At 33.9% G+C, this 27,717-nt stretch overlaps 2 protein-coding genes across 2 annotated transcripts; both read left to right on the plus strand.

Moving 5' to 3' along the window:
• The first annotated feature begins 1,967 nt into the window (after window positions 1-1,967).
• Window positions 1,968-21,065, plus strand: LOC106672532 (ATP-binding cassette sub-family G member 1-like). Its single transcript, XM_014404055.2, has 11 exons — window positions 1,968-2,107; window positions 18,136-18,253; window positions 18,311-18,494; window positions 18,570-18,715; window positions 18,776-19,014; window positions 19,078-19,200; window positions 19,276-19,445; window positions 19,508-19,676; window positions 19,737-19,837; window positions 19,900-20,055; window positions 20,361-21,065. Exons 1-11 carry the CDS (start codon window positions 1,993-1,995, stop codon window positions 20,703-20,705), a joined length of 1,866 nt encoding a protein of 621 aa, XP_014259541.1. The 5' UTR covers window positions 1,968-1,992; the 3' UTR covers window positions 20,706-21,065.
• On the plus strand, window positions 8,110-8,855 carry LOC106672534 (60S ribosomal protein L31-like). The gene has a single exon (XM_014404057.2). It carries the CDS (start codon window positions 8,411-8,413, stop codon window positions 8,783-8,785), a length of 375 nt encoding a protein of 124 aa, XP_014259543.1. The 5' UTR covers window positions 8,110-8,410; the 3' UTR covers window positions 8,786-8,855.
• Window positions 21,066-27,717: the final 6,652 nt, after the last annotated feature.

The raw sequence follows: 27,717 nt of genomic DNA on the forward strand, positions 1-27,717 counted from the left end.
GTAAATGGTTTTTGTCTACATCCTTCTAAAACACCCGGAGGGGGAAAATAAAAAAAAAAGACCCCGTCGTATCTCCCTGGGCGGCTGCCCGCGGCGGCGGTGGCACTCCGTCGGTCTCACGGGGAAATAGGTATATGGCTAATGCCGAAAGGTTAGGCAAAAAAAAATGAATAATAATCAGGGCGTAAAATGACCTTAGCCGTTTAAAACGCCCTTAAAAATTAATAATAATAATAATCATTGTGAATATTGGGAATACACAGAACAATGCAAACGGTCCGTGGATTGTCTGCCTGCAAATGGTTATCTGATAGAGGAGGATCGGGGAAGAGGCCAGCCAGAAAAACTTCAATTCTTTTCAAGCTTTCGGTACATTTGTTACCTTTATCAGGACTTAGAATCTAAACTTTTAATACAATATGGGTGAAAACTGCATTTGGCTAGTGGTTTTTACAGAGAGAGATTCTTCCTCTATCACATAATGCAAATAATGGCATTTAATCAAATATTTATACGTCTGTATTTTCCAATTTTTGGAGAGGCCTAATGCTTTTGTAATTGAATTGAATGTTAAACATTATCAATCAACTTCAACCCAGTTTTATTACTTTATGCTTATTCTGTATTCAAAGCAATACACATCACATCAGGAATGTATAATTATTTTGTGGTAGTTTTAGATGGCTTAAGTCCATCAGCTACCCATTGAATTTCGCGGATGGGTGGGGTCAAACCACTTTACAAAACTTTCTTTTAATTAATCTTAAACAAAATTCCAAGGGGTACGCCAGGATTCGAACTCATAACCGCTAGAATGGTGAATATGTACGCGTCATTCTTACCACTCGGCCTATTGAGTCAAATGTCGTGGGTTCGAATCCATCATCTCAACCAAGACCTTAGACCGAAAGAAAAATTAATTTAAATATTTAATATGGTCAATTATGACTGCTAAACATGTATGGATTAATATAGTTTAGTTATGTTGCAAATTCACTTTGTAATTGTAATTTTGAATATATTCAGTAGATTTTGATTCCTAATTTAAATAACTGTTTATTTTATTTGAATATTACATACGCTATATTTTATGTGCTACATGGAAGTTTAGTAAATAAAACCCCTCATAATAGGGTTAATGTTATGACCCCAGTATACTCGGTATTCCTCAGGGTCGTTTTAATAAAAATCAATTTATATTTAATTATATCTATCATAGTTAATGTTCTTATAATGTTTTTATTTAATAATGTATATTTGTTTTTAAATTAGGTAGTTTTATAAACTCAGTTCAATATTGCATACCTGTTAGACACATGTAGAAGTAAAAACATGTAAACAATAAAAAATAAAAAAGCCACCAAATATTGTTTTAAATCCAAACTTATTCAATAAAACAAACCAAACTGTCTCAAAAAATTCAGTAATAACGTTCCTAAGTCTTTGATCATTGTAACAAAAGAATTCAGTTTTTACGAATCGATAATCAATTTGTGAATTTACTCCAGTTTTTAAGTTTATATATTTTTCTTTCTTGTTAACTTTTTAAAAGCAATTGATTGTAATATAACCTCGGTACAATGCCACATTGCAATTTTAAACAGCAGGGAAAAGTTATAAGTATGGGACTTGATTTGTAAAATGCCGACATTCTGTCATGTTGATACAACTGGTTAATCCGGCTTAACCTGACAAAGAAAAAGTATTTTTAAGCAACGAATCTGTCATTTACGATCTTGATATGTTTGTTTAAAATATTGTTGAAAAATAAACACTTTCAACAATTAAAATTGAAGAATCGAATGAGAAAAATGGTAAACTCAGCTTGATTTTTTCTAGTTCAGAATATATGTACAGGTTTTCGTCCTATTTCATTAGGCACAAATGTATCTTTGAGGAGGGATTGGCTCTGATGAGGACGAAGAGGGGATTGAACAACAGGCTTTTTGAGTCGTGCATTGCAAACTTCTATCAGAAGTGTCATCGCGCGGGATGAGGTCCGCAGCACCGACGGAAATGCAGAATCTGGAGAATCCAGTGCCGGACGTAACGTTCTCGGACATAACGTATTCCGTCCCTTATTCTAGTTTCAACGTTTTTGATAGGAGTGAGTAGCCCGGCTTTTATTTTCTATCTTATAACATGCCACGTATATATATATATGTGTGTGTTCAATCTCGGGAATGATACTCGTTAAATAATTGCACTATTATTCCACTACTGAAAGCGGAAAAAGGTTTTATTGCTAAATTATAAGTCATCATAAAAGTACATACTGACAATTATTAAAACACAACATCAGCAAGCTCTCTGTCAAATGTTTTATAAAACAGTTCCGTCAAAGACGTAACATTAAATAATATTTATACGCAATTACTGATTTCTGCCTAAATAAATAACACCAGTGTAAACATATTTTTAAGAGATCACTATTCATATGTATTGTATACTAACAATATGGAAGGTGTTCTCTTGAAAAACTATGCAAATATTTACAACCATTATCTCGCTGACTTTCCATGGGACATTCAATGCTACCCCATATTTGCATCTGGTATGTTAAATAACTAACTGTTAAATAACTACTCAAGGAGTTTTGTTGTGTACACTTTAAAAAAATTTTTTTTTGCAAATATATCACACGATTCTCTCAACTTTAATATCTGATCATACACAACGTTTATAGTACAGGATAGTCGAACTCTTTCATTAGTTTAAACTTTCTTCAATTTTTTTGAGTACGATTTAAGAATTATCACATATAATAATATAGGGTTACAACCCCTAAAAGCTAATTTTATTCGTCAGCATGAGATTGACAGGATATTAAACCACATGTTATTATTTGCATCTTGTATGTTAAATAACTTACTGTTAAAAAGAAATATTGCGCATCATAGCGTCAAATCAAATTATTTTTATAAAATCTATAAGAAGTGGTTGGATAAAGATTTGTATTCTTCAACGGAGAATCGGATAATGGATATCAATGGTCATGTCGGTTATGAAGTAGTCTGATTACATAATAAAAACAACTGTACCCCAAAAGATTAAAAATATGTCTACTAAGCTAAACTCATAAATTCAATATGGTCGAAACAAATTTTAATTATTGTAAAGTTTAAAGATAAATGAAAGATTTTCTATTTAATTCCCGCTCAATAGTTTTTCTATAATTGGGCTCTCTATTAGTATTGGGTTGTCCGGAAAATAATGCAGGATTTTGGTATTAAACAAAAAAAAAGAAACTAGTTACTTTAAAGCAATGTTCTTTAATCAAAATAATTTCNATGAGTAATCCTGTAAACGTAAACAGAATATTTTATATAGATTTTTTTTAATGAAAACTTAAAATCCTGCATTATTTTCCGGACAACCCAATATACTAATAGTTAAGCTATGTCTTAATTAGTTGTAAGCAAGTTTTATGATTTCAAAAAACCCAAGCAAAATTCTACAGCATTCGCTCACAACACAAACACAATTTCGATTCAACAATCCAAAAATATTACACACAGAACATTAACGTACCTTTTTAGAAATGGTTTACATCAACAGAGATTAACACAGTATCAAATACAGAACAGACACTTGTAAACTCAGTCGCAGCTACGCCAATATCATTAATCAAATTCAATGTCGATAACATACATATATCATCACATCACAGAAAACGTATAATATAACATATAAGACAATCATCACATTCCACACATCAAAGAATTTTACATAGTCTAATTTTTCAACAATTTAGCGTTATTTTCTTAATTATCCCCGTCTATCCTGAAAGGATAATCTGGCCGAACCAATACCAACCTTCTTTCCTATCGTCGCCTCTTTTCGCCTCAAATGTCTTTCTATACCGACTTCCATTGCCACCCCTTCAAAATCCAACGTATATAAACATAAAAGAGCAATATCTCACTGGCACTCTCAACACGAAACGCAAGAATGGCACACATACGCAGAAAACAAACGCTTTGAGTGAGTAGAAATACTTTGACTGAATATAAAAATTTTTTTTTTGAATTGTATAAATTCACTTTTTTCCAAATCCTACGTGTATTTGTTATATTTAAACAACGTTTGTAAATCCCAGACTCTGAAGATGATTCCAATAAAGATCTGACGTTTTTCTGAAACCTACGACACACCAGACCACATCTCACGATTTCCGAATAATCATTTACTAATAAATAACATTCATTCCAATATGTTAACATAAATACAACACCCGATACATACATAAAAGTCTGGTTTCATTCAGTCCCCAGAGTACTCGATATTCCTCAGGGCTGGGTTGAATCCACTCCATTCTCGCAACACAATGTCAACTCTCGAGAAACCACACATACACGCATTTATTTTTAAAAAAATTCTACAAAATCAATGTACAAATAAACCATCCTTAAAAATTTGTTAGTTCTAGTACATCAAAATCGTCATTAAGATTTCATAAATGTTGAGGTTTTAAAAATTGAAAGATTTATGAAATTTAATATTTAAGTGGTACAACTCGTCGTTTAACTACATACTAGGTCACGTCCTAACTGAGCAGATTAAACGAGAAGGAAGCTGTTACAGCCCACATTCAAATTTAAAAGGGTTTCGTTCGGTTTGATACGTTTAAAAACGCTGGCCATATTTGTGCGGATTTGTTTTAATATACTGCACCCTTGCGTTGTTACTACTATTACAGGATTAGTTTAGTTATTTATGTGTAATTGAACTTTTCAGTGATTTCGAAGTTGCTATCTAATTTTTTTAAACCAATTTCAAAATTAAGCTCTTTCTCAATATCAGACTTCCAAATATTTTACAAAATGATGATTTATGCGTAATGACTAGATTCCGACTGTCAGTATTAATTTTCCTAGATATGTTACTTATATTAACGAAAAAGAAAAAAATCTATTTAAAAAAAATCTTTTATTAATTCAGCGGAAATTAACGTCTTACTTAATTGACGTCGCATCCTTAGTTCAATCCCTAAACAATAATTATATGGGTATTGTACATCATTCTCGTGTTTTATAAATAATATACAGGGTGCCCTTTTTAGATGACCAGGCTGAATTTCTCTTGATGAAGATAACATTATCAAAAAACACGTTTTTAATATTTTTTAATCTAGTTTCAAATTTTTACTAACTTCTTAAATTATTTATTGTCACGATACTTCAGAGCCAGTACAACTTTGAAATTGTAAATAAGAAAATATACTTTTCTACCCGCCATTTTAAAGGAGTTTTGTCCACTAAAAACGATATCGCAATCAGATTTTCAGTTGATTAAAGAATAACAAAGTTATGGTACATGTGAAAAGAAATATATTAATTTCGTTTTTATTTGTAAGTATTTTTATTTGCTGATTTGCTGTTTTGTGATTTTCTTGGAGTTATGTTTATTTACGCACGTTTTTTAATTGAATTTTTTAAAAAGGTAATGTTTTGTGTCTTTATTTCTTTTATATTTTTCTGTTGTACATGAAGTAGCGTACTTCCGAAGGACATCTAGCGACCCCTCGGAACTCAAGACGAAACGGGAACAGCATCGTTCAGCGAAAACCATTCCTGAAGGAAATACATTAGTATAACCAGAGCCGCTTTTTGGGATGTGCATGCGCTGTAATGAATGGAAGGGTGCGTTTTTCTCGTCAAGATCGGGTTGATATGTACAGTACTTTCATTGGAGTGGCAGGATTGCTTGTGCGGTTGAGTTGTACTCTCAAAAATTTCCCAACTGCTCCTGAGTGAACGACAAATCGCTTATTCGTGTTGAGTACAATATGAGGAAATGTAGATCCGCTGGGGAGGGGGGGGCTGCTTCTCAAGGAATTGGCCACATCATTTTAATGAAGAACTAAACAATTTGTTGTGTTGTATTCTCAAAAATCCACACTCCTCCCTTCGAAAGACTGAAAGGGTTTTTCAAAGAGCAAGATTAGAGATGTCCTTTGAACATAAAATATACATCTTGTCCAGGGGCTTCGGGACACACATTTTGATAGACGGTTAATGTACCTTTCAGAGATGTTGATTTGGGTAAAGAAGAATACATTCTCACATACATCCTGTGGACTGATAAATACAATTTCACCACAAATGGTATTCTCAATGGTATTTTCAAACGTGGACACAGGAAACCGCGAATCAAGTATCCATGTTATCAACAAGTAGTTCATATTCTGTCTTTCTGCTGTTATTCTTTGATCAATTTAAAATATAATTGCGTCATCGTTTTCACTATAAAAATCCTTTAAAACAGCGGGTAAAAACGTGTTTGTTCTCATTTAAAATTTTAAAGTTGTACTGGCTCTAAAGACTAAAATTAAAATAAGAGGTAAACATTTAAACTAGTTTAAAAAAACGTAGTAAATATGTATTTTTTGGTTGTTCGATAACGTTATCTGTTCAAGAGATATTCTGCCGGGCTATCTAAATAGGACACCCAGTAAAAGGTAGCAAGCCTATCTTGCAAATTTCCTATATAATTCTAATATGGCTTGTTTTGGAGGTGTATCCACAGCCTCACTACTTTTTGGTTTTTCAAAACCAAATGTTTGAACGTGTAATAAAAAATTGCTAATGATTATGGCATCCAAGTCCCAATGTAGTCGCTGTATATAATGATGTCTGATATAAACCAACTCTAAAATGTTAGTTTAATAAAAGTACATATTCACGAATAATCTGGATCTCAGTGTAATCTGTAAGTTTTTAATAGAAGATTTCAAATTTCATTGAAGACCGACAATTTCTTTGAAGACCGACTTAGTTTCAACATTCACCATCAACAACCATATTTGCCCTGATGTTGACCTTAAAATTGATCGAAAGTTTTGCAGTAACATTTGAATTTTTTTCATCCAGACTATACCGAGATCCAAATTATTATAAGTTTAACACTTTAAACAAATAATATTTACCATTCACGAAACACGCCAATTAAATTTACTATATTCCCCAATGCTTAAAGTTCAATAACAGGACATTATAAGCGTGTACTGTTTTATTTTAAATAAATGAGGATTACTCTGCAATTCCTAAATAATAGACTTTTCAGTAATTTGTACCATTTCCACATTTTGGTTACAGTTTGCCAAATGTTAAAGGTGTCATGACTTCTGGATGTCACATGAGGAAACATAATTGTAGCAGTGTAAGTGGCAACTAGTAGGGATAGAATTGCCAATTGACCTTTGTGATATAATCGGCGCAAGAAACGTTCTTAAAAACGAGATAAAAGTTGGTCTTCCTAAACCTTCGTTCGAAGTATTTTTCGAAGAAGAATCTTTAATAAATTGGTTTAGTTCTTTTTCGTTCTCTTTAGTTCCTTTATTGCATATTATTATATTGCTCCTTTAAATTGCTAGAAGCGACGGCGGCAGTAACAAATACTTCGTACATCAAAGTTTGTAAATGTCATGAAATGTACATTTAGCCACTTTTCTTAATTATCCATTTTTCACACAGGAGATTTGCGATTAATTGGGCCAACCGCCGGACCTCAATTATATCATAAAGCTATTGCTTTTCTAAGATGCGACAGTCCTTAATGAGATTTTTTTGGCCCTTTTACACTAAGTACAAAAATATAAAATAAAAAAGTTGCAAAATTTATGCAAGAAATAATAATTAATAAACACAATTTGTATCATATTAACAGTTGAATATAAATAAAGGAGAGAGGTTGACATGAAAGAAAAGTGAAAGAGAGAAGAAAAAGAGAATAGGAACAAGGTCATGTTAGTCTGATGAAATATCGGATTGCTTGCAAAAAAGGTGGAAACTTCACGCCTGAAAGCATGAAAGAAAGAAAGAAGAAAAAGTGCTATGTAAAGTACACAACCTGTAGGGCCTCAAAAGCGACGAAAGCATCATTTGACCTTCAATGTCGGCCATTTTACAAAGTTATGCGTCAAAATATAACGCGACAAGAAGCATTTTTAATGATTTCTGAAAAATAAATCCAAAAGGAACTAACATCCTTGTAATAATTAATATAGGAAAGAAAACGAACTCAAATAAGTAAAAATAAGAAAATAATAATAAGCGAAACGTGTACTCTAAAATTCAAATGACAATAACAGCTGACAGTTTCCACGCAACTTATCAATATTAGTGTAGTTAGCAAATTATTTTTATTTACAAAAATGAATGCCTGATTGTTTGATTAAACCTATTATAAAATGTATAATATCTTTTTGGGAAAATTAAAAGTTTTAAGTTATGCCATTTTTTGAAGCTAGGCCAGGTACCGATTTTTGTTTTTAGAACCGGTGATATTATTGGCAGTGGTTGCTGTTTTTCATAATTGCTAATAGTTTTTAATGCTAGCCTTAAACGCATTTCACTTGTTTTACTCTTGAGTAAAGTGGATTAAGTATCGGTAACGTTTAAAGGAAGAAATGTCGAAGTCAAAAGGGAACCGCAAGTCCAAGTCGATGATCAACGAAGTGGCGACACGTGAGTACACAATAAATCTTCACAAGAGGCTTTTCGGCATTGGATTCAAAAAGAGAGCGCCGAGGGCCATCAAAGCTATCCGAGAGTTCGCCAAAAAGCATATGGGCACTCCGGATGTCCGCATAGACACCCATTTGAACAAAGAAGTATGGAGGAAAGGCGTTCGAAACGTGCCGTACAGACTGCGAGTGAGGCTCGCCAGGAGGAGGAACGACGACGAAGACTCGCCGAACAAGTTGTACACTTTGGTCACCTACGTCCCAGTCGCTTCTTTTAAAAATTTGCAAACGAAGAATGTCGACGTCAATCAAGAATGAGTTATAATTAATACTCTGAATTGATTTTTTACTTGTACTATGTTATAAGAAATATAGTGTTTCTGACTAACGTGTACGTTTACTTTTATGGATAAAATCCCTATCCTTTAGATTGTAATATTATACAATCTAGATTATTATATGAACTATGTTCAAAATAGCCTAAGGCATTTTATCAGATTCCAAAGATTGGTTAAGGTGTAGTGTATCCTTCTGGGTTGGCTTTTCATCTCAAAGCAGTAGGATCAGCCTGCTTAGCCCTCAGCATCGACAGACATGTTTTGCTGTTTCATCTTCTTCTTCCTGGTAATATCTGCATAGGCTTGTTTCTGCTGCTTTGAGTCTACATATGTCTCCATAGTCTGCTGACCTAACACATAGGTTTAGTATGTTTGCTTTTAGTTTCTGTGTTGGTCCTTTAATGACAATAATGATTGTTACTCTTGGAGAAGTACAAAAGGTAAATAAAGGTGCTGATGAACCGGATGAAATGTTTAGTAAAATATTATAAACTTGTTATTGCTCCTATTTTAGTTTCTTTTTTTTTTTTAGTACATCCCTATCTACTGAAATTTTCCCTTACATATTTAAAGGTAGTTATATAATTTATAAGGAACATTTGTAATTATAGACCAATTTATATACAATCTGCTTTAGCCAATGTTTTTGAAATTATTATTAAATTCCTTACATACAATTTTTAGAAAAGTTATCACGCCAAATCAAAAGGTTTTCACTCATGAAGTTCTACATTTGCTAACTTACCAATATTTCAGAGTTTTTTTTTTTATGCACGACTACTGATGAGTATTCTACTAGAAACAACCTTATTATATTAGCTTGCTTCTTGTTGAAGGTTAAATGCTTAAAGTAAAATTAAGATCAGTAACTTCATGTAATTGTGTACCAACTTCTCGAGGAACTAACTCAAGAGACACACTGCTTAAAACTTTAACACTCCTTAGAAAAACCCAATAAATGGTGATAACAAATTTCATTTAAATAAAAAATTTAAAAAAAATGCTGGTATAACTTTCTGTAAAATAAAACTTGTCAAAGTTATCTGCCTGCACTATATGCTAGACTTGTTCCTATCTAGACCTTAAAGAACTAGATGTTACAGAGCGACCATGAACTGGGCATACACCACACCTTCACCTGCCTTAGACCCTTCTGTGAAGATGTAGTGAAATGGGCATATATCGATTTAAGTTCCAAGAACTAGCTTGGAAACGGTATGGTGGATTAGAGATCGCCCCTTAAGAGTACAGCCATGAGGATCCAGGGCAAAGTCGGCTGGTTACCCAGCTCGAGTACTATTCCCAATGCCATCCCTACTCTCTCTATTCGTCAAAGCATATGGATTTTACAATATATATAATTTGCATGTGTAAATGTGCATAAATTTAACAGTGCACATAAATCTTTTTGAACCACATTGTATTTTTTGAAATTATGAAAGCAATAATTGTTGGCAAGTCTGGTAGTTTTAATGCCTTATAAAATACAAACGTGCTTCATCATTCATTATGTAATTAGCCGCAATTAATAAAAAATTAACAATAGTGTTATTCTAAGAAATAAATTACAGGTTCTGAAAGGACTCTGAAGACCCCATGAAGAAATCCCAGAAGTTAATAGACTTCATATATGGGAATGAATGTATGATATGGATGGAAAGAAGCAACAAAGCAAACAATAAGAAACAATCTAACTATTTCATCAATTCTTCTGTTCAGTTCATTTAGTAATTGTACTATATGCTTTATTTATATAGTTAAAATGTCAAGACAATATTTCAAAATATATCACTCTGATTAGATTTATTCATGAAATTATTTTAGGAGTAATAAAAATAAAAAATAAAATTAAAAAACTGTTGGGATTTGGAATGAAAATAAGCACGAGACACACAAATAACACTGTATTGAATCGCACTAACTTACAGGACTAACTAATAACAGAGGTTACAAAAAGTTTAAAATAATTTACATTTCTAACACCTCCCCTTAAATTGTCTTGACAATTAAGTACAAGTCAGGATAATACTTAAACTAATCCCAACATTTTAACAAAATGAACATGTTTCTCTCTATTTAGAGGCTTGGTCAGAATATCAGAAAGCATTTGTTCTGTTGGTAAATAATTTACCTTAATTAATTTGCCTTGGACACTTTCCCTTATAAAATGGTATCTCATGTCAATGAGTTTTGATCTTTGACTGGTTACATTATTTTGGGCTAAATGTATTGCACCCATATTATCACAAAAGACAGTGGTAGGCATAGTCTCATTTGCTAGTTCTTAAAATAAGACACTAAGCCACATGGCTTCCTGAACTGTACAACTAAGAGCCACATATTCAGCTTCTACAGTACTTAATGCTCCTGTTCTTTGTTTTTTACTACCCCATGAGATTAAGCCTCCCATAAATTTGAAACTACTTCCACTGACAGGGTGTCTATCATTACACATAATGATTTGTTGCCCCAATCGGCATCACTAAAACATAACAAGTTACAATTTTCATTTTTACTAAATTTTAACTTTAGATCACTTGTTCCCTTGAGGTATCGAAGTACTCTCTTAACTGCATGCCAATGACACTTGAGTGGATTATTGAATTGACTTAAACTATTGACAACGAAAGCAATGTCTGGTCTAGAATTTTGTGAAACATATAAAAGGCTTCCAATAGCTTGCTGGTAGGGCACTTAGCACTGTTAACATCACTTTTCAGGAGTTCTCATAGGATGATACCTGGTTCCATTGGTGTCGACTCGGGGTTAGCATCTGACATACCAAATTTTTCAATTATCTTCTTGATATATGTAGTCTGATTAATCCACAACTTCCCCTGTTTTCTATCCGAGTAATATTCATACGAAGGCTGTCTTTAACTTCACCCAAATTCATCATAAAGAATTCATTTTCCAATTTTTGAGTTGCATTGATTCGAAAAGATTAAGAAGATATATAGCAATTATAATCATACCATTGGGAATGACATTGAAATAATCCAGTCATCAGTATCCCAATCCAGTCATCACAGAGTGAAGTCATTGGTTCCAACAACTGCCACTCTGTTTAAGGCCATACATTGCTCTTTTCAGGAGCCACACTTTTCTTTTTGGTTTATTCTTCATTTCCTCTGGTGGAATAACATATATCTCTTTATCTATTTGTCCTTGCAGGTACTCGGTTTTGATATTCATGTGGGTACTATTCATGTCTTTCTTTGTTGCTAGAGCGAAGAGAAATCTCAGTGAGGAATACTTTACTACAGGAGAAAATGTCTCTTTGTAGTAAATCCCCTGTCTTTGGCTGCATCCTTTCACCACGAGCCTTGCCTTGTACTTTGCTTTTTCTGTGGTTGATTTTTTTAACTTTAACACCCACTTTGTCTTTAACGCAGTTTTGCCCTTTGGGAAATAAGCCCATTCGAACGTATCATAATCGACAAATGAATTTAGCTCTTCTGACATCGCTGCCTCCCATTTGGATGCTTGTGGGCTCTGCCTGGCTTCCATCACCGTTGAAGAGTCGTCGTTTTCTTAAAGGAATACACAAAATCTGGATACAATTTAGGCTTTGGGGTTCTTTCCATCTGTCGCACTTGTTCCTGGTTGCTCTCCAATTCTTCCTTTTGTTCCTGGTTATAGTTTTCAATTCCGTGAAATTCTTCATTTTCATTATTGTGGCTTATTTCCTGCTCGTCATCATTGATAATCTCTTCCTCATGGTTATTGCAAATGTTCGGAGAATTATAAATGTCATTGATATTCTGCGGAACACTGTTATTTACCATTTTGTCTTCCAGAAATGTTACAACTCTACTAATAGTTACGTTTTTTGTCACAGGATCTATTAGTCTAGCCTTTAGTATTTTGGCACTAGCTGACAAAAATCACTTTTTCTGAGTGAATTCCTTCTTCTTTCCTTTGGAACTTGTACCATGGCCTCACACCCAAATATTTTCAAAAACTTAAGTTAGGCTTTCTTGAGTACCATGCCTCATATGGTGTCTTATTTGTCAAAGACTTTGTAGAACTTCTGTTATTTAAATAAACTGGAGTTGCGACTGCTTCAGCCCTATATGCTTTGGGCAGGCCAACATCTTGAAGCAAGCACCTTGCCTTATCAACTATTACTCTATTCACCCTCTCTGCCATACCATTTTCCTGTGGAGTGTATCTTACAGTCCTTTGGTGTTTAATTCCCATTTCTCGAAGAAACTTTTCCATGTTTTGGTTAATGTACTCCATTCCATTATCCATAATGTTGTAATATGAAGATTCATCTCATTCTCTACCAGTGCACAGTATTCTTTAAAAACTTGTGTAACTTCATCTTTGCTTTTCAAAAAATATACCATTGTGTATCTTGACTAATCATCAATAAGGATAAAAAAGTATCTGTTGCCTCCTATGGATTTGGTCCCATTGGGCTGCATAGGTCGGTATGCACTAACTCTAAGGGTTTCTGTGCTCTAAATTTAATTCTTTTGAATGGTAATCTGACATGCTTCCCTTTGATACATACCTCACACGGATCATCTCGTACCGTGAGTTTATCAACACCATGGGTCATTCTTGTAACATAAACATACTCTTTCTGTTTAAGTGTCCTAGACGTCTATGCCATAAGTTGTCTTTTGTTGAGACAACCTAAGCTCATAGATTAGTTGGGATATCTAGCTTGTAGCCTCCTGTACTGACGTGGCTATAAGATCATTTTTATTGTACATTTTTCCTCCGCTTTCATCAAATATAACTTTAGGGCGCTGACACATGGAGCGGTTTTGCTAGGTTGTGACACATGCAGCGGTATGATGTGCGTTTTGGCCGAAGCGGTTTTGTTTTCTCTCAGTTATTAAATGTATCCAACAGAAGTGCATATAAGCATTGAACGCCGCAAGGTGTTATTTTGCAGTTTGTATAACAAGTCCTGTTTAATAAATATATTGTTCTGTAACTGTATGTAACTTCGTGTATTAGTTACAGCCTTACAGACCATTCCCCCAAGGAATACTTTTTTTTTCTTTGATGAACATTCCATGGAACTGTCTACAAAGTGAAATCTCACAGTTATCAACACACTACGTCTCGTTCGGTTTTCTTTTCTCTATGAAGTTTTGAAAAATAGTTTTAAAAATAAATATTTAAGTTGATCTATATTTAGATGGGATCTCGAGTANAACGCTTCGGTCAAAACCGCTCCGTGTGTCATCGCCCTTATAGCCTTTATAGCGGTCCGGTGGAAACAATGAAGCTAAGCGCTCCTCGCAGGGAGTGTGTAAAAGGAAAAATAAAACTCGGCCCTTCCGTCTCAACCCCCGAATGATTTTGTTTTGAGCCGACGGCTAAAATTCAGAAAAATGGAACATGTTTTAGCCGCACAGAATTAATGTAGGTATTTTTGAATAAAGAAAGAAACAATTGTAAAACGTAAAACGAGATGCAGTCCGAATGTCTTTTCCATGAAACTGATTAAATGTTGGTTTTCTTTCTTCTTCATATCTAAGTTGATATCGCCAGATAGAATAATTGGGATTTCTCCGTAGCCTCTTTCTTCAATAAATTCAAACATTTCTGATGCTTTTGGTGCGTACACTAATAAGTTAGCTAAGAAGAAAAATTCAATGTCTTTTACGTTGCTGTTGGGTGAAACATAGAATGTGACAATCAATGTTCGTTGTCCGTTTATCGTGCTTTCAACAGCGCAAATATCCCCACATTCTTCACTTACTGCCATACTTCTTCACATTTGAACTGAGTAACACATCGATAGCCTCTCAGCGCAACCTCATCATCATTATTCAGCCAGGTCTCGGTTAACGCCAAAATCTTAGTTTCTGGCAAGATAAAATCGGTGATTAAATCTTCTTTGTGCGCCATCAATCTCTGGACGTTTAGAGTAAGTAATGATAGATCATCGGGGCGGCCTGCACGGTTTAGAAGGTCTCTACACTCGTCGCTAATTGTGTGAAGGCGATGATTTACCAAACGATCAAACTCGGTTTTCAAATCGATATTCACTCTACCGCGAGCATAAAAACTTGTAAAACTTGTGATCCTTATTCTTATTTGTGAGGAATAACCCGTCGAGAGACGTAGCTCGTGACAATGCGACATAAACGAGCTGTCGATCGTAGCTTTTATCGTAGTCGTACACAACTGTGTCGTAGTCCCGCCTTGTCATTTGTGTATCGTCAATGCGCATGCTTCAAACGTCATTTCCGTAACGCTTTTTTGACGTGCAACGTCTTAAAAAAAAAGTATGACTCATTGTCCCGTTACGATCGGTGTCCTGTTACGCTCGAGCCGAGAGTAACCGATTAAAGCTGAGCGTGCTTAGAGGCATTAGGATACGTTGTCACGAATTTAATGTCCGAGCACCTTGCGCCCAGACCCCCGAGTTTTTTTTTCGTAACGTTTTTTCCGGACGTTTTTAGCCGGGGGATGATGGCTAAAACATGTTCCATGTTAAAAGACCTTCCCTGAGAAAGGGTAGTCATTTCAGTCTCACTCAGTGTAGTACAGTTGTTTTTCCTGTTTGGTTGAGTATTAAGAAGCTCGTCTACACTCCAAGGTACCAATGTTGCAACATCCAAGTTATGGTACCGTCTTCCAGAATCCACAGCATCTGAGTCAGCAAACTTCACTTCCATATAAATAGGGCTCAGGCGCTAGGGCCGACAGTCTTCCGTTAGTCTTCTATTAAGTCTTACTCTTAGTCTTATGCTAGACGCAGTGTTATGCTAGTTGTTGGCCGGTATACTTGTTGTATAAAATTGTATTCGTTATTATAAATAAAGTTTTTTTTTTGACTTTTATTATAACGGATTACATAACTTGGATTAAGTCATCTCGGAGTAAGAGGCACACGTAAACTCACAGCACAAAAGTTCTTCTGGCCAAGTATGAATTGTGACATAGTCAAATGGAGTAGAGATTGTGTAGATTGTCAACGCGCAAATGTACACCGCCATATTCATGCACCCCTTAATACTTTCCACACAGTGAATAAGTTCGAGCACATCCATATTGACTCCGTTGGTCCGTTGCCCCCTTCCGAGAGTATGCGCTATTGCCTCACGAAAATTGATCGTTTCACAAGATGGCCAGAGGCATGCCTATTACCTGATATTACAGCAGAAACAGTTGCCAAGGCATTACTTTCTGCCTGGATTGCGAAATTTGGTATAAATTACTACCGATCAAGGAAGGCAATTTGAGACCGAGCTATTTGGGCATTTTGCATAGATCCTTGGATTCAAACAGTGCCGCACCACAGCTTACCACCCCCAGGAAAACTGAGCAGTTGAACGCTGGCATCGTACTTTAAAGCAGCACTTATGGCTCACCTATCGTCATCATCTCGTTGGTATCAGAAATTGCCTGTAGTTCTGCTAGGTTTGAGAGCTGCCATTAGGGCTGATACAAACAGTAGTGCAGCTGACATGGTGTACGGACAGCCATTACGATTACCAGGAGAGATGTTTTCCCCATCAACATTTCTAGAAAACGCGGAAGAATTGGTGGCAAATCTCAGCAAAAAGATGTCTGAACTACGTCGAGAACGCTGTCGCTCTCTAGGGTGCTCTTTTAGGGCGAAGGATGATGAGTCAGGTTGCCCGTGACTTGACGGGTGAAAACCCTCTTACCACTTTCTACTAACTACTAGTCTACTATCTAAGTCCTTAGGGATAGGGTTGGAAGAAGATAGAACTAATAGGGTATTCAGTACCCTGTATTCTGTCAGAACAATTTCCAGATAAATATAAATTAACGACAACTCTCTTACTACACTATTATGCAATTAGTAAACAAAACTTATAAACTGAATTTCTATATTCAAAACAACGCTCTTATTCCCATTAGCAAATCCTTATTACTAGGTGCTTAATTATTGTAGTCGTATTATTTTAGATTAGGCCACAGACCGAAATCGCCTCCCCCCCGTTCACAAATCTCCCGACAACTGATTAACAAATCTTGCACTTACAGAACTGGATGTATGCATCGATCTGGTCTGTTAGGTGGACAGATTCTACGAACTATGCTGACTTCGTTCACCTTTCTGACTCGGACTGCCTCACTCACTCGTCGTCCTCTCTGACGGCCCACTAGTCTCCTGCCCTCAGACTGCTCTTTAGACTTTTCTCTCGACGTCTCCCTCGACTTCCCTATCGACTGCTCTTCGGCCAATTCCTGGCCGGCTTCGTCCCCTCCTCGTTTCCTGGCCGACTTCGGCTCCTCGTCGTCTCCTCGTCGTCTCCTCGTTTCCTGGCCGACTTCGGCTTCTCGTCATCTCCTCGTCGTCTCCTGGCCGACTTTGGCTCCTCGACGCGAACTTCTCGCCATTGTCTTCCTGACGACTCTTGGCCTACTCCGGGCCCAACTCTTGGCCGACTTCGGCTTCTTTGGGCGAATTTTCGCCGTCGTCTTCATGACGACTCTTTGCCTCCTCCGTGCGCACGTCTCGCCGGATCCTGGCCGGCTCCTCTTCTACTCGGCTCTTCCTGGTGAACTTCTTGCCGAATTCTGGTCGTCTCCTCGACGACTCTCGGCCAACGTCGGACCAATTCCTGATCCTATCCGTGCCCGCTCCTCTTTGACTTCGGCTCCTCCTCGGTTATTCCTACGGCCCGCAGGGACCGCCCCGACCGAGGCTCTACGCTGACCGCCTCTCTTTTCAACTCCTCGTCGCCTCCACGGGACTCTCTGACTGACTCAACTCAACTGCACTGACTGGACTCTCTGTCTAACTCTACTGGCCTCTCTGACTGACTCACTGCGGACTTTCCGATTGTCTTTTTATCAATCAATCCGGAGAGGAGGTGGGGAACAGTTACGCTTAGGAAATGCTATGCTTCCTGGTTACCCGACTGCCCTTGTTATCCCCAAGTCATTAGGCTATTCCGGATGAGTCCGGGCATTAGCTAATCCTGGGGGTTGAGCAATAAGGCCACTTGTCAGCATAACAGTAAATTTTTCTAGGGCGATTGCCCAGGGTCGACCCACATTTCTCAATCGAAAACATCCAGCTGCTACCATTTCGCCAGCTTTGTTTAGCTGCGTCTGGAGTTTTCGAAAAAGACGGGGTCGGCTCCCGAAATTCCAGGCCACTTACGATTGCCCAATCTTACGCAATACGCTTTCCCAACAATTAGCCGAAATATTCCTACTGTCAGTCTTAATGTTTACTATTAATTTAATTTATAGATAAACCTGTTTAAGATTCCTTTTGGGAATCTTCACACAGAGGTGATAAAAAGGTTACATTGCTAACTAAAACAAATCATGAAAAAATGCATATAATTTGTTGATAATGTTATTCTCATTTAGAAAAAAAAGAAATCCTTCATGGGGTCAGTGGGCATTTCAAGGCAGGAGAGTTTTCTGCTATAATGGGCCCCTCTGGCTCTGGGAAATCAACATTATTAGATATAATTGCTGGATACAGGTAATTAGTAAAAAGTACAGTTTGTATATTATAATTTATATAAATGGTTAAATTTAGAAAACATGGCTACACTGGCCAAGTGATGATAAATGAGTGTGAGATTAAAGTTAGTTCAGAAAATTCCTGTTACATAATGCAGGAGGACAACCTTCACCCTCTTCTGTCCGTCAGAGAGATTATGAATTTATCAGCCAATTTAAAACTTGGACATCCTTACACAAAAAAATTAAAAAACATAAGGGTAACATGATATTATTTCAGTTATACTAAATTGTAATTTGTTTAATGAATCAAATATATACCTATTGATTTTTAGGTTTGTAAAATTTTAGATGCACTTGGTCTTGTGGGATCAGTGAATACAATGACTGGGAAATTATCAGGAGGCCAAAGAAAGCGACTTGCTATTGCTTTAGAATTGCTAGATAACCCTCCAATTCTTTATTTTGATGAACCCACCAGGTATGAGTTTAAAAATATTGAAATATATTTCCTGGTAAAAATTTCCCATAAAATTTTCAGCGGCTTAGACAGTAGTTCGACAAAGCAGTGTATATCACTGTTAAAAAAGCTTGCCAGGGATGGAAGGATTGTTGTATGCACCCTACACCAACCTTCTGCGGTAATTTTTGAAATGGTGGATTACCTTTACTGTCTAGCTGGTGGTTGGTGCTGTTATTCAGGGAGCCCTTCAATTATGACAAATTTCCTTTCACTTACAGGACTTCATTGTCCAGCATATCATAATCCTGCAGATTTTTGTAAACTTTTTGTTCTGCCATTTAGTTAATAACTGGATTTCAACTAAAGTTTTATTTTTATAGTGATGGAAGTCATTGGAGGTGAATATGGAAATCATGGTGAATTTTTGACTGAATGCTCAAAAAATGGGAAGAGCTATGCATGGAGAAAAACATTAATAGACACATCTTCAGTGTACTATTCTAGTTAGAATTGATTGAAATTTACTATCATCTGACTTTACTCAGAATTCATATAAAGTTAATTCTTTGCTTTTTTAGGTCAAGAAAGTGAATGTAAAAATTTTTCTTTATCTCCAATTTTTGTTTCTAACTCTAAAAAAGATATGATAGTGGCAAAACATGAGAAATCAAGAAAGTTTAATGCACCATTTTGTGATCAAGTTTTACTTTTGGTTCATAGAATATTTTTAACTTTAATGAGAGACAAGGTAGAATTATGTTACATTAAAATTAAATTCTTTCACTAATTATTATTATATATTTTTTTTAGTTTCATATATTGTGCAGATTGCTGACACACCTGTTTATTGGGGTTTTAATTGGAATCTTTTATTTTAATATAGGCAATGATGCAGGAAGGGTTTTTAATAATTTTAGCCTGCTGTTTTTTAGTGCTATTTTTTTGGCATTTGCTGCTCTTCAGTCAATGATAATATCATGTGTGTGATAAAAATTAATGGTTTGTATAACTACGTGTTAAACTTATTTGCATATTATAGTCCCACAAGAAGTTCCTATAATCAGGAGAGAGCATTTTAATAGTTGGTATTCTGTAAAAGCATATTATTTAGCTAATACACTAGCAGACTTTCCCATTCAGGTAATTTTTCTGTGTGTTAAAAATGCAAAACATATGCACATTGGATTGATTATTGTTTTAAGGTTAGCTCTGCAATGGTTTATTGCACAATTGTTTATTGGATGTCTGCACAACCTGGAGAATGGTATAGGTTCTTCTTATTTTTGTTCATGTGTACAATGGTGTCTCTGTTAGCACAAAGCATCGGATATCTACTTGGCTCATCGATGAGAGTGATAGTAAATATTTACTTAATAAATTAAATTCTATCTTTAAATTTATATTTAAGTGATACCAACTTACATATATTTTTTAAAAACTTCTAATTTCACAAGTACCAAATAGCTATTTGCTTCTTAAAAGTGTCGTAATACATGATGTAACATTTTTTTATTTTCATATAATATATATTTATCATATAATATGCTGTTTTTTAGTTAATTGTCAACATGACCTAACTTTATTTGTCATGATTTATGAATTAAATATAAACAACTGTATGTATTGTGTTATCTAGTAATTGATTTTTTAATTTATTTTTCAGAATGGTGTTGTTTTTGGGCCTTTGTCAATTATGCCAGCAGTAATGATGTCTGGATACTTCATACAAATGAGGGACTCACCAATGTGGTCAAGGCCATTTTTTAAATTATCTTATATTAGGCATTGCCTTGAAGGTCTGGTTGTTGCGATATATGGCTATTCGAGAACTAATTTGCCCTGTGTCTCTGAAGACTATTGTCATTACGTTACGCCAAAAAAATTTCTCAAAGAATTGGATATGACTGAAGATTATATGACAAACTCATTGATGATTGTGTTTATGTTCGTGGTTGTAAAAATCATAACTTATTTTGTTCTACTGTACCAAATAAGGAACAAAAGATAATATTAATTATGAATAGTCGACAATTTTTCAATTAATTCTTATTATGTAGCTTTATTCATTTATATTTATTTGGTAATTAATTTTTTTGTACTTTTGAATGTCTTTTTCTTTAAAGAATTTGTTTAACCTTCAATTAGAGTTCACAAATTTTTAAATGATTTTTTTCATGAACTGGAAAAAAGTGAAACAAAAACATTTTTAAAGCCTAAGAATAAATCTAGAATCCATTAATTTTTAATTCTTTCCCAAAAGACATGCTTTGTATATCGCAAAAATCGCGGAACACAGAGTTGATTAATTTATAATTTATATGTAATACTTGGTCATAAATATTGTGAAATTTTAATATACAAGTACAAACATCAATATTTTAGCACTGTTACAATTTTTTTAAATGTACACTACATGTCAATTAAATTCATTTGAATTTACCAAAATCTTTATTTAACAATAAAACAAACCTTGATGTATTAATTCTAACAGTTAATCATGCTATAGCAAAAAAAACCATATTTTTTCCTACAGCTGTTGACTTACCAACCCAACGTAGCCAAGGAAAAAGGTAACATATATCGCATAACTCTTCATGGTATGTTTAAATAAATTTTAAATATAAGTAATATGATTCACAGTGTTACATTTTAAAAATCAATGAAAATAATATATATAATATATATATATATATATATAGTATAAGATATACCTATATTCATATTTGCTTATGTACCTCTATTCCTATGTAACTATTTACTTATACACTTATATATATATATATATACCTATATACCTATACACCTATATATACCTACAGACCTATATACCTATATATCTTTATACTTATATACCTATATAACTCTATCACTATATCCCTATATACCTATATGCCTATATCCCTATATACCTATATGCCTATATACCTATATGCCTATACACCTATATGCCTATAAACCTATATGCCCATATACCTATAAGCCTAAATACATATATAGCTATATAACTGTATACCTATATAGCTATACAACTGTATACGTATGTACCTATGTACGGCTATACCTATATACCTATGTACCTATGTACCTATATACCTATATACCTATGTACCGATATACCTATATACATATTTGCTTATGTTCCTCTATACCTATGTACCTATTTACCTATATACCTATATACCAACGTACCTATATACCTTTATACCTATATACCTATATACATATATACAGATACACCTATATAGCTATATACCTGTATCCCTATATTCCTATATACATGTATACCTATATGCATATATAACTATATAACTATATACCTATATGCTTATATGCCTATATACCTACATATATATACCTATATACTAATAACCAATATTCCTATGTATTTCCACAAGTATATATCTAAATATGTACAACGAAATATCAAGTCTAACTAAACGTTTGAAAAGTATCTTTTTTTCGATTTCGCCAAATTGAAGCCTCGGTTGAGTCGAGAGTTGCGAGGTAGTCTTGGGCCTATTACAAATTCAAATTAATTTCGTGTATCAATGGGCTTAAAATTAGGTCAAAATATCCACAAAAACATTACAAAACTAACTCGCTGACTCAATGACTCAAAAACTCACTCAATGACTTAATTGAGTCTCTGACTCAATCACTAATATCAAAAGTCTAAAAAAACATTTGAAAAGTATTTTATTATCGATTTATCCAAATTGAAGCCTCGGTTGCGGGTTAGCTACTTTGGCCTGTTGCTACTTCAAATAGATTCCCTGTATCAATCTTCATAAAATTTGGTCAAAATATCTACAAACCATTTATGAAACTAAGGAAATATCAAAAGTCTAAAACAACATTTGAAAAGTATTTTTTTTTTCGATTTATCCAAATTAAATCTCGGTTGCGAGTTAGCGACTTTGGCCTGTTGCCACTTCAAATTGATTCCCTGTATCAATCTTCATAAAATTTGGGCAAAATATCCACAAACAATTTATGACACGAAGGAAATATCAAAAGTCTAAAAAAACATTTGAAAAGTATATTTTTTTTCGATTTATCCAAATTGAAACCTCGGTTGCGAGTTAGCGACTTTGGCATGTTGCTACTTCAAATTGATTCAGTGTATCAATCATCATAAAATTTGGTCAAAATATCCAAAAACAATTTATGAAACTAAGGAAATATCAACAGTATAGAAAAACATTTGAAAAGTATATTTTTTTTCGATTTATCCTAATTGAAGCTTCTGTTGGGAGTTAGCGACTTTGGCCTATTGCTACTTCAAATTGATTCCCTGTATCAATCTTCATAAAATTTGGTCAAAATATCAACAAACAATTTATGAAACTAAGGAAATATCAAAAGTCTAAAAAAACATTTGAAAAGTTTTTTTTTTTTTTATCCAAATTGAAGCCTCGGTTGCGAGATAGCGACTTTGGCCTGTTGCTACATCAAATTGATTCCCTGTATCAATCTTCATAAAATTTGGTCAAAATATCCACAAACAATTTATGAAAGTAAGGAAATATCTTCGTTCAGTTGGGCTGCTCTTTTTCAGAATTTCTGTATTTCTGTTTTCTATAGAAAGTCGACTAGAACTCTTGATATTTTCACCAATGGAAGAATAAGTGATTGGACTCATATGATATCCCACAACGTTATGATGTATCAGTTGTCTCTTTCCGTATTTCCTGTACAGGTTGTTCATTTTTTGTTTAAATTATAGACGCAACAATTAAGAAAATAAGTTGAATCACTTTCTTAAACAGATAAATCGTTGTCAAAGAAACTAGAAGAAATAAAACCAATAAATACTTTTAATGTCACATGGCAAAAAAATAAATCAATATATAAATAAAAATTTGATCAAGTGAAAGTATATCTTTTTAACTGTACTTATTTTATTTCAATGTAGATTAGATTGAAAATGAGTCAACCTATTTACAGCCTGTGCAATGCGACTACTACAGCTTTTTCAGGTGTATCTTAGCCTACATAAGCCTTCACAGCAACAGAAGAAATGTTCCGCTGATTCCTCTTCTTTCTGGCAATATCTGCATAGTCTTGTTTCTACCAATCCACATCTATACATATATTACCGGAGTCTTGGTGCTTGTTTTGGCGATATTTTTAAGTGTAATGTTAGTAAGTAGTTAAGAGGTGGCTGGTATAGAGGAATAATTTTTCTCCAATTCTGAACACCCTCAGCTGTATTGTCTGTCCAGTAAACCATCGATTCACCTCACTTGTTTTATTAGTTTTTCGTATACTTAAAGAATGTTTTTTGTGCTTTCAAGTCATGGACAAACTAGCCATCACTAAAATTAAATAGATCACTCATAATCAAAAGTGTGCGATTTTTCTCATGGCAAAGTGATGAATACTATTACCGAGCAAGACTCTTGGTGGTTTGAGGTTGGTTAATTTGCTATTATCCTATGGATTCTCAGATTTTCAATAGGAGAAGTATTTTCTATTTGCAACTGTTAGTTGTAGTATTCTATAAAAATAGATTGTATATGTATAACTGTCACATTTCAATTTATTTCATAGGGATATGTTGTGATTTAAATTCCATGATTAGTCCTAGAGGAAAAATAAAAGAGGAATTACAAAGACCTTACAAACAATCAGTAACCATTTCACTTTCCCTTATTTTAAAAAGGCCATTATTGAATTATGTAAATGTTGTAAATTATGCGCAGAATATAAAACAAGTAGTTTTGCAAAATACGGATTTATACAGTCCCAAATAGAAACTCAACCCGTGGAGAAAATCTATATAGACTTTTTCAAATTAACATAAACCATAAATGGAAATTCTTTGTTTATTCGTGGCAGTAGATAGTTTTTCCAAATTTGTTTGGGCCATTGCGACCACAGATCAAAAAAGAGAAACTGTTTTGAAACTTTTACGGGATTATATTTTTGCCCAACATTTTTCATTCCCCTCACTACCGAAACTTTTTGTTCAATTTTGGCATCATGTATGAGTTGAGAACGGCTTATCGGTCGCAGGGAAACACGGCGGAAAGATATGTTGCTAATTTAGCAAATGCTATACGGGTGAACTGCTCGGTTAAATATGATCCTTGGGAATTGGAATGATTATGTAGCCTGGATTACCGCAAATCTAAATAATTGTATCAATGAATCTACCAAAATATCTCCTGTAGAAATAATTTTAGGACGTAATTTAAATACACCTCTGGAAATAAAGTGGGAAGAAGTTGAATCCAATGATGAAAAAGATAAACAAACTAAACGAATTTGGGAATGTGCCATAAAAAATTTGAAAAGGGCACATGAGTGGAATGCATTTTATTACAATAGAAATGGAAAGTTGGGTATATTTACAGACGGTAATTCGGTCATGTTAAAAGCTTATCACATCTGAAAAAAGGCGCAAAATATTAATTTGAAATTAACAAAAGAAATACCAATGACCGTTTTAGTCAAAAACATAATAAATCAGATGTATTTTGTGTTAGAAGATCTAAATTATCCCTAAAAAAGAAGAAAAGCACACATAATACAACTTACAGCATTTAGCCAACCTAGTATAAATTAAGCTTCATTTTAATCCTTAACTGTTTATTGAAAGATACATAAATTAGTCTCTTTAAAGTTTCATTTTGTTTTTAATCTCAATGTCGATATAAAAAATTAATGAATAAAAAGGTTATGCTTATTTTAATACCAGTAGATTATTAAATTTATGAAAAATGAAGTTTAAAGAAAAACAAAAAATCTATTTCGTTTGGATTTATAAAACAAGTACAAAATCACGCCCTTAAAAGTTCATTTCATTTTGATTGTTATTAAAAAATATATATAAAATAACAAAAATAAACTAGAAAACAAACAAGAAAATAACAAAATTTGACAATTCTAAAATTTAATAATAACATCTATAAAACAGGGTTTTTATGTTTAAACCAATGCCAGGTCTGCCCCGCCAAGCTCCAAACACTATCCTTTTGATCAAAACTTACTACTTTGATGAACAGTCAACATACGATTCCAAATCATAGCACGAATTCAGTCCTAACGAACTGTGCTACATTGAGAAATGAAATTGAACTTTATGGTTACATCCTTTGATCAACCAAAAAAGATGCATAGCCTACCTACCAAGGCTATCTCACAGGTCGCAGAAAATGGTTCAAGACATTTATCAAGAATGAAGAAAGAACCTGGCACGGAAATTTGGACTTTTTGAGTTTATGACCAGACCTTAATGGTTTTGGGTGAACAACATTATGAGGTCTCATCTTGTGAAACCCACAGATATACACCGTCTATCCGCACAGTGTTTGAGCATGTACGACTTCAATGGTTTCAGCATTCAGAATGCAGCAAACAGCTAGATTTTGATCAGCGTTAGTTATCCGAATGTGGTCGAATGTTCGGAGGGGAAAAAGTTTGAAAACAAATAGTTTTTTTTGGTTGAGAAATTGTGTCACATTTCAATTTACTTCATAGTTACAATGTTGTGATTTAAACTTCATGATTAGTCCTAGAGGAAAAATAAAAGACGATCTCCCCGATTAGGGTACCCGTGGAGAAAATCTATATAGACCTAGTATAGAGGAATAGTTTTTCTCAAATCCTGAACACCCTCAGCTGTAATGTCTGTCCAACAAGCCATCTTGTACTTCACGTCTTAGACAAACTAGCTATCACTAAAATTTCTTAGACCACTCATAACCAAAAGTGTTCACTTTTCCTCATTGAAAAGAGATTAATAGTATTCTGTGCACCAAGCAACTCTGCTGGTGGTTTGTGGTTCATTTGCTACTATCCTATGGATTCTCAGAGGTTCAATAGGAGAAATATTTTTGACAAATGCACCTTGAGACTCGTGTAAAAGATTATCACATTTTCATTTATTGTACACTGTAGAAAAGATAGGAGTAGAACTTCTGTTTTGAACGGATTATAAATAAAAACACAAATTATACAATTAAAGATGCTGATCTTTACTGTAAACGGTCGAAGAAAACTCTAATAACAAATAACAGCAATGTATGAGAATTGAACACTATGTCATTAGTGATAATACAATAATAAAATACTTAGATAGTTGTCATGTCTGCTGATCATAAAATATATAAGTAATTTACATTATGGCTATAAAAAAAAATCCCTGATTTGCAACTGTTGGTTGTAGTATTCCATAAAAATATATTGTATATATAACTATATTTTCATCACTTCTCACTGTTAATAATGTGACTTGATGCTATGTTACTCTCTCAACAAAAATGTAAAAAGTATAAATATTGTATGGATATATTGTTTTTTTCTTATCATGATGGTTTAAAGCACCATAAAGATTTAGTAAAATGAAAACATTTCCAACAAACTATTTCGTCGACAATGAAGAATGATTCTGTAATTTGTTATTGGCATAAAAGCAAAAGTGGATAAAGAAATTTTTGTGAAAATTTCCAGATCTTTAATTACGATATAACTAAAACAATTGGTATTTGTTTACATATTAAAAAAATAATGATAGAAGTTTAAAATATAAGCACTTTATACAGGTGAGTTTTCACGCAATGATAGAGCCTTTCAGAATTACAGAATCAGCAGTACATTAAGAATTTCTCAAAGATATTTACATAAACATTTTTTTTTAATTTAATTTTTTTTATCAGCACATCAAAATTCTCTTCAGATTTGCCAGGAGTAACTTTGTTTCATAGCAAAATTCTTTGGATAACCAAGCTCTCAACCGTAAACAATATATATATTTATAAAATATTAACTGAAACCACTGTTTAATAAAGTAGAAAATTAAAATTGTTTCTTGGTACTCCTTTAAATTGCAGATCCATAAATATAATTAATCTCTCTCCAACAAGTATATTGATTGTTCCTTAATGTGCTAACAACAACAAAATTACATTGGGAACTAAACTGGTACAAATCTTCAACATAAAATATATTTATGCACACTGCAAATTATATATATATATATATATATATATATATATATATATAAAAGCATTTTC

Source organism: Cimex lectularius, unplaced genomic scaffold (genome assembly GCF_000648675.2).
Source record: "Cimex lectularius strain Harlan isolate CLEC.00 unplaced genomic scaffold, Clec_2.1 scaffold130, whole genome shotgun sequence".
Taxonomy (NCBI): domain Eukaryota; kingdom Metazoa; phylum Arthropoda; class Insecta; order Hemiptera; family Cimicidae; genus Cimex; species Cimex lectularius.

Bases quoted from the DNA above. Each gene is read 5' to 3' on its own strand.
- LOC106672532 (XM_014404055.2), top strand. From the start codon at position 1,993: ATGAGGTCCGCAGCACCGACGGAAATGCAGAATCTGGAGAATCCAGTG. The intron at 2,108-18,135 runs GTGAGTAGCCCG...ATTCTCATTTAG, and splicing joins TTTCAACGTTTTTGATAGGA to AAAAAAAAGAAATCCTTCAT. The intron at 20,056-20,360 runs GTAAATATTTAC...TTTATTTTTCAG, and splicing joins GCTCATCGATGAGAGTGATA to AATGGTGTTGTTTTTGGGCC.
- LOC106672534 (XM_014404057.2), top strand. From the start codon at position 8,411: ATGTCGAAGTCAAAAGGGAACCGCAAGTCCAAGTCGATGATCAACGAA.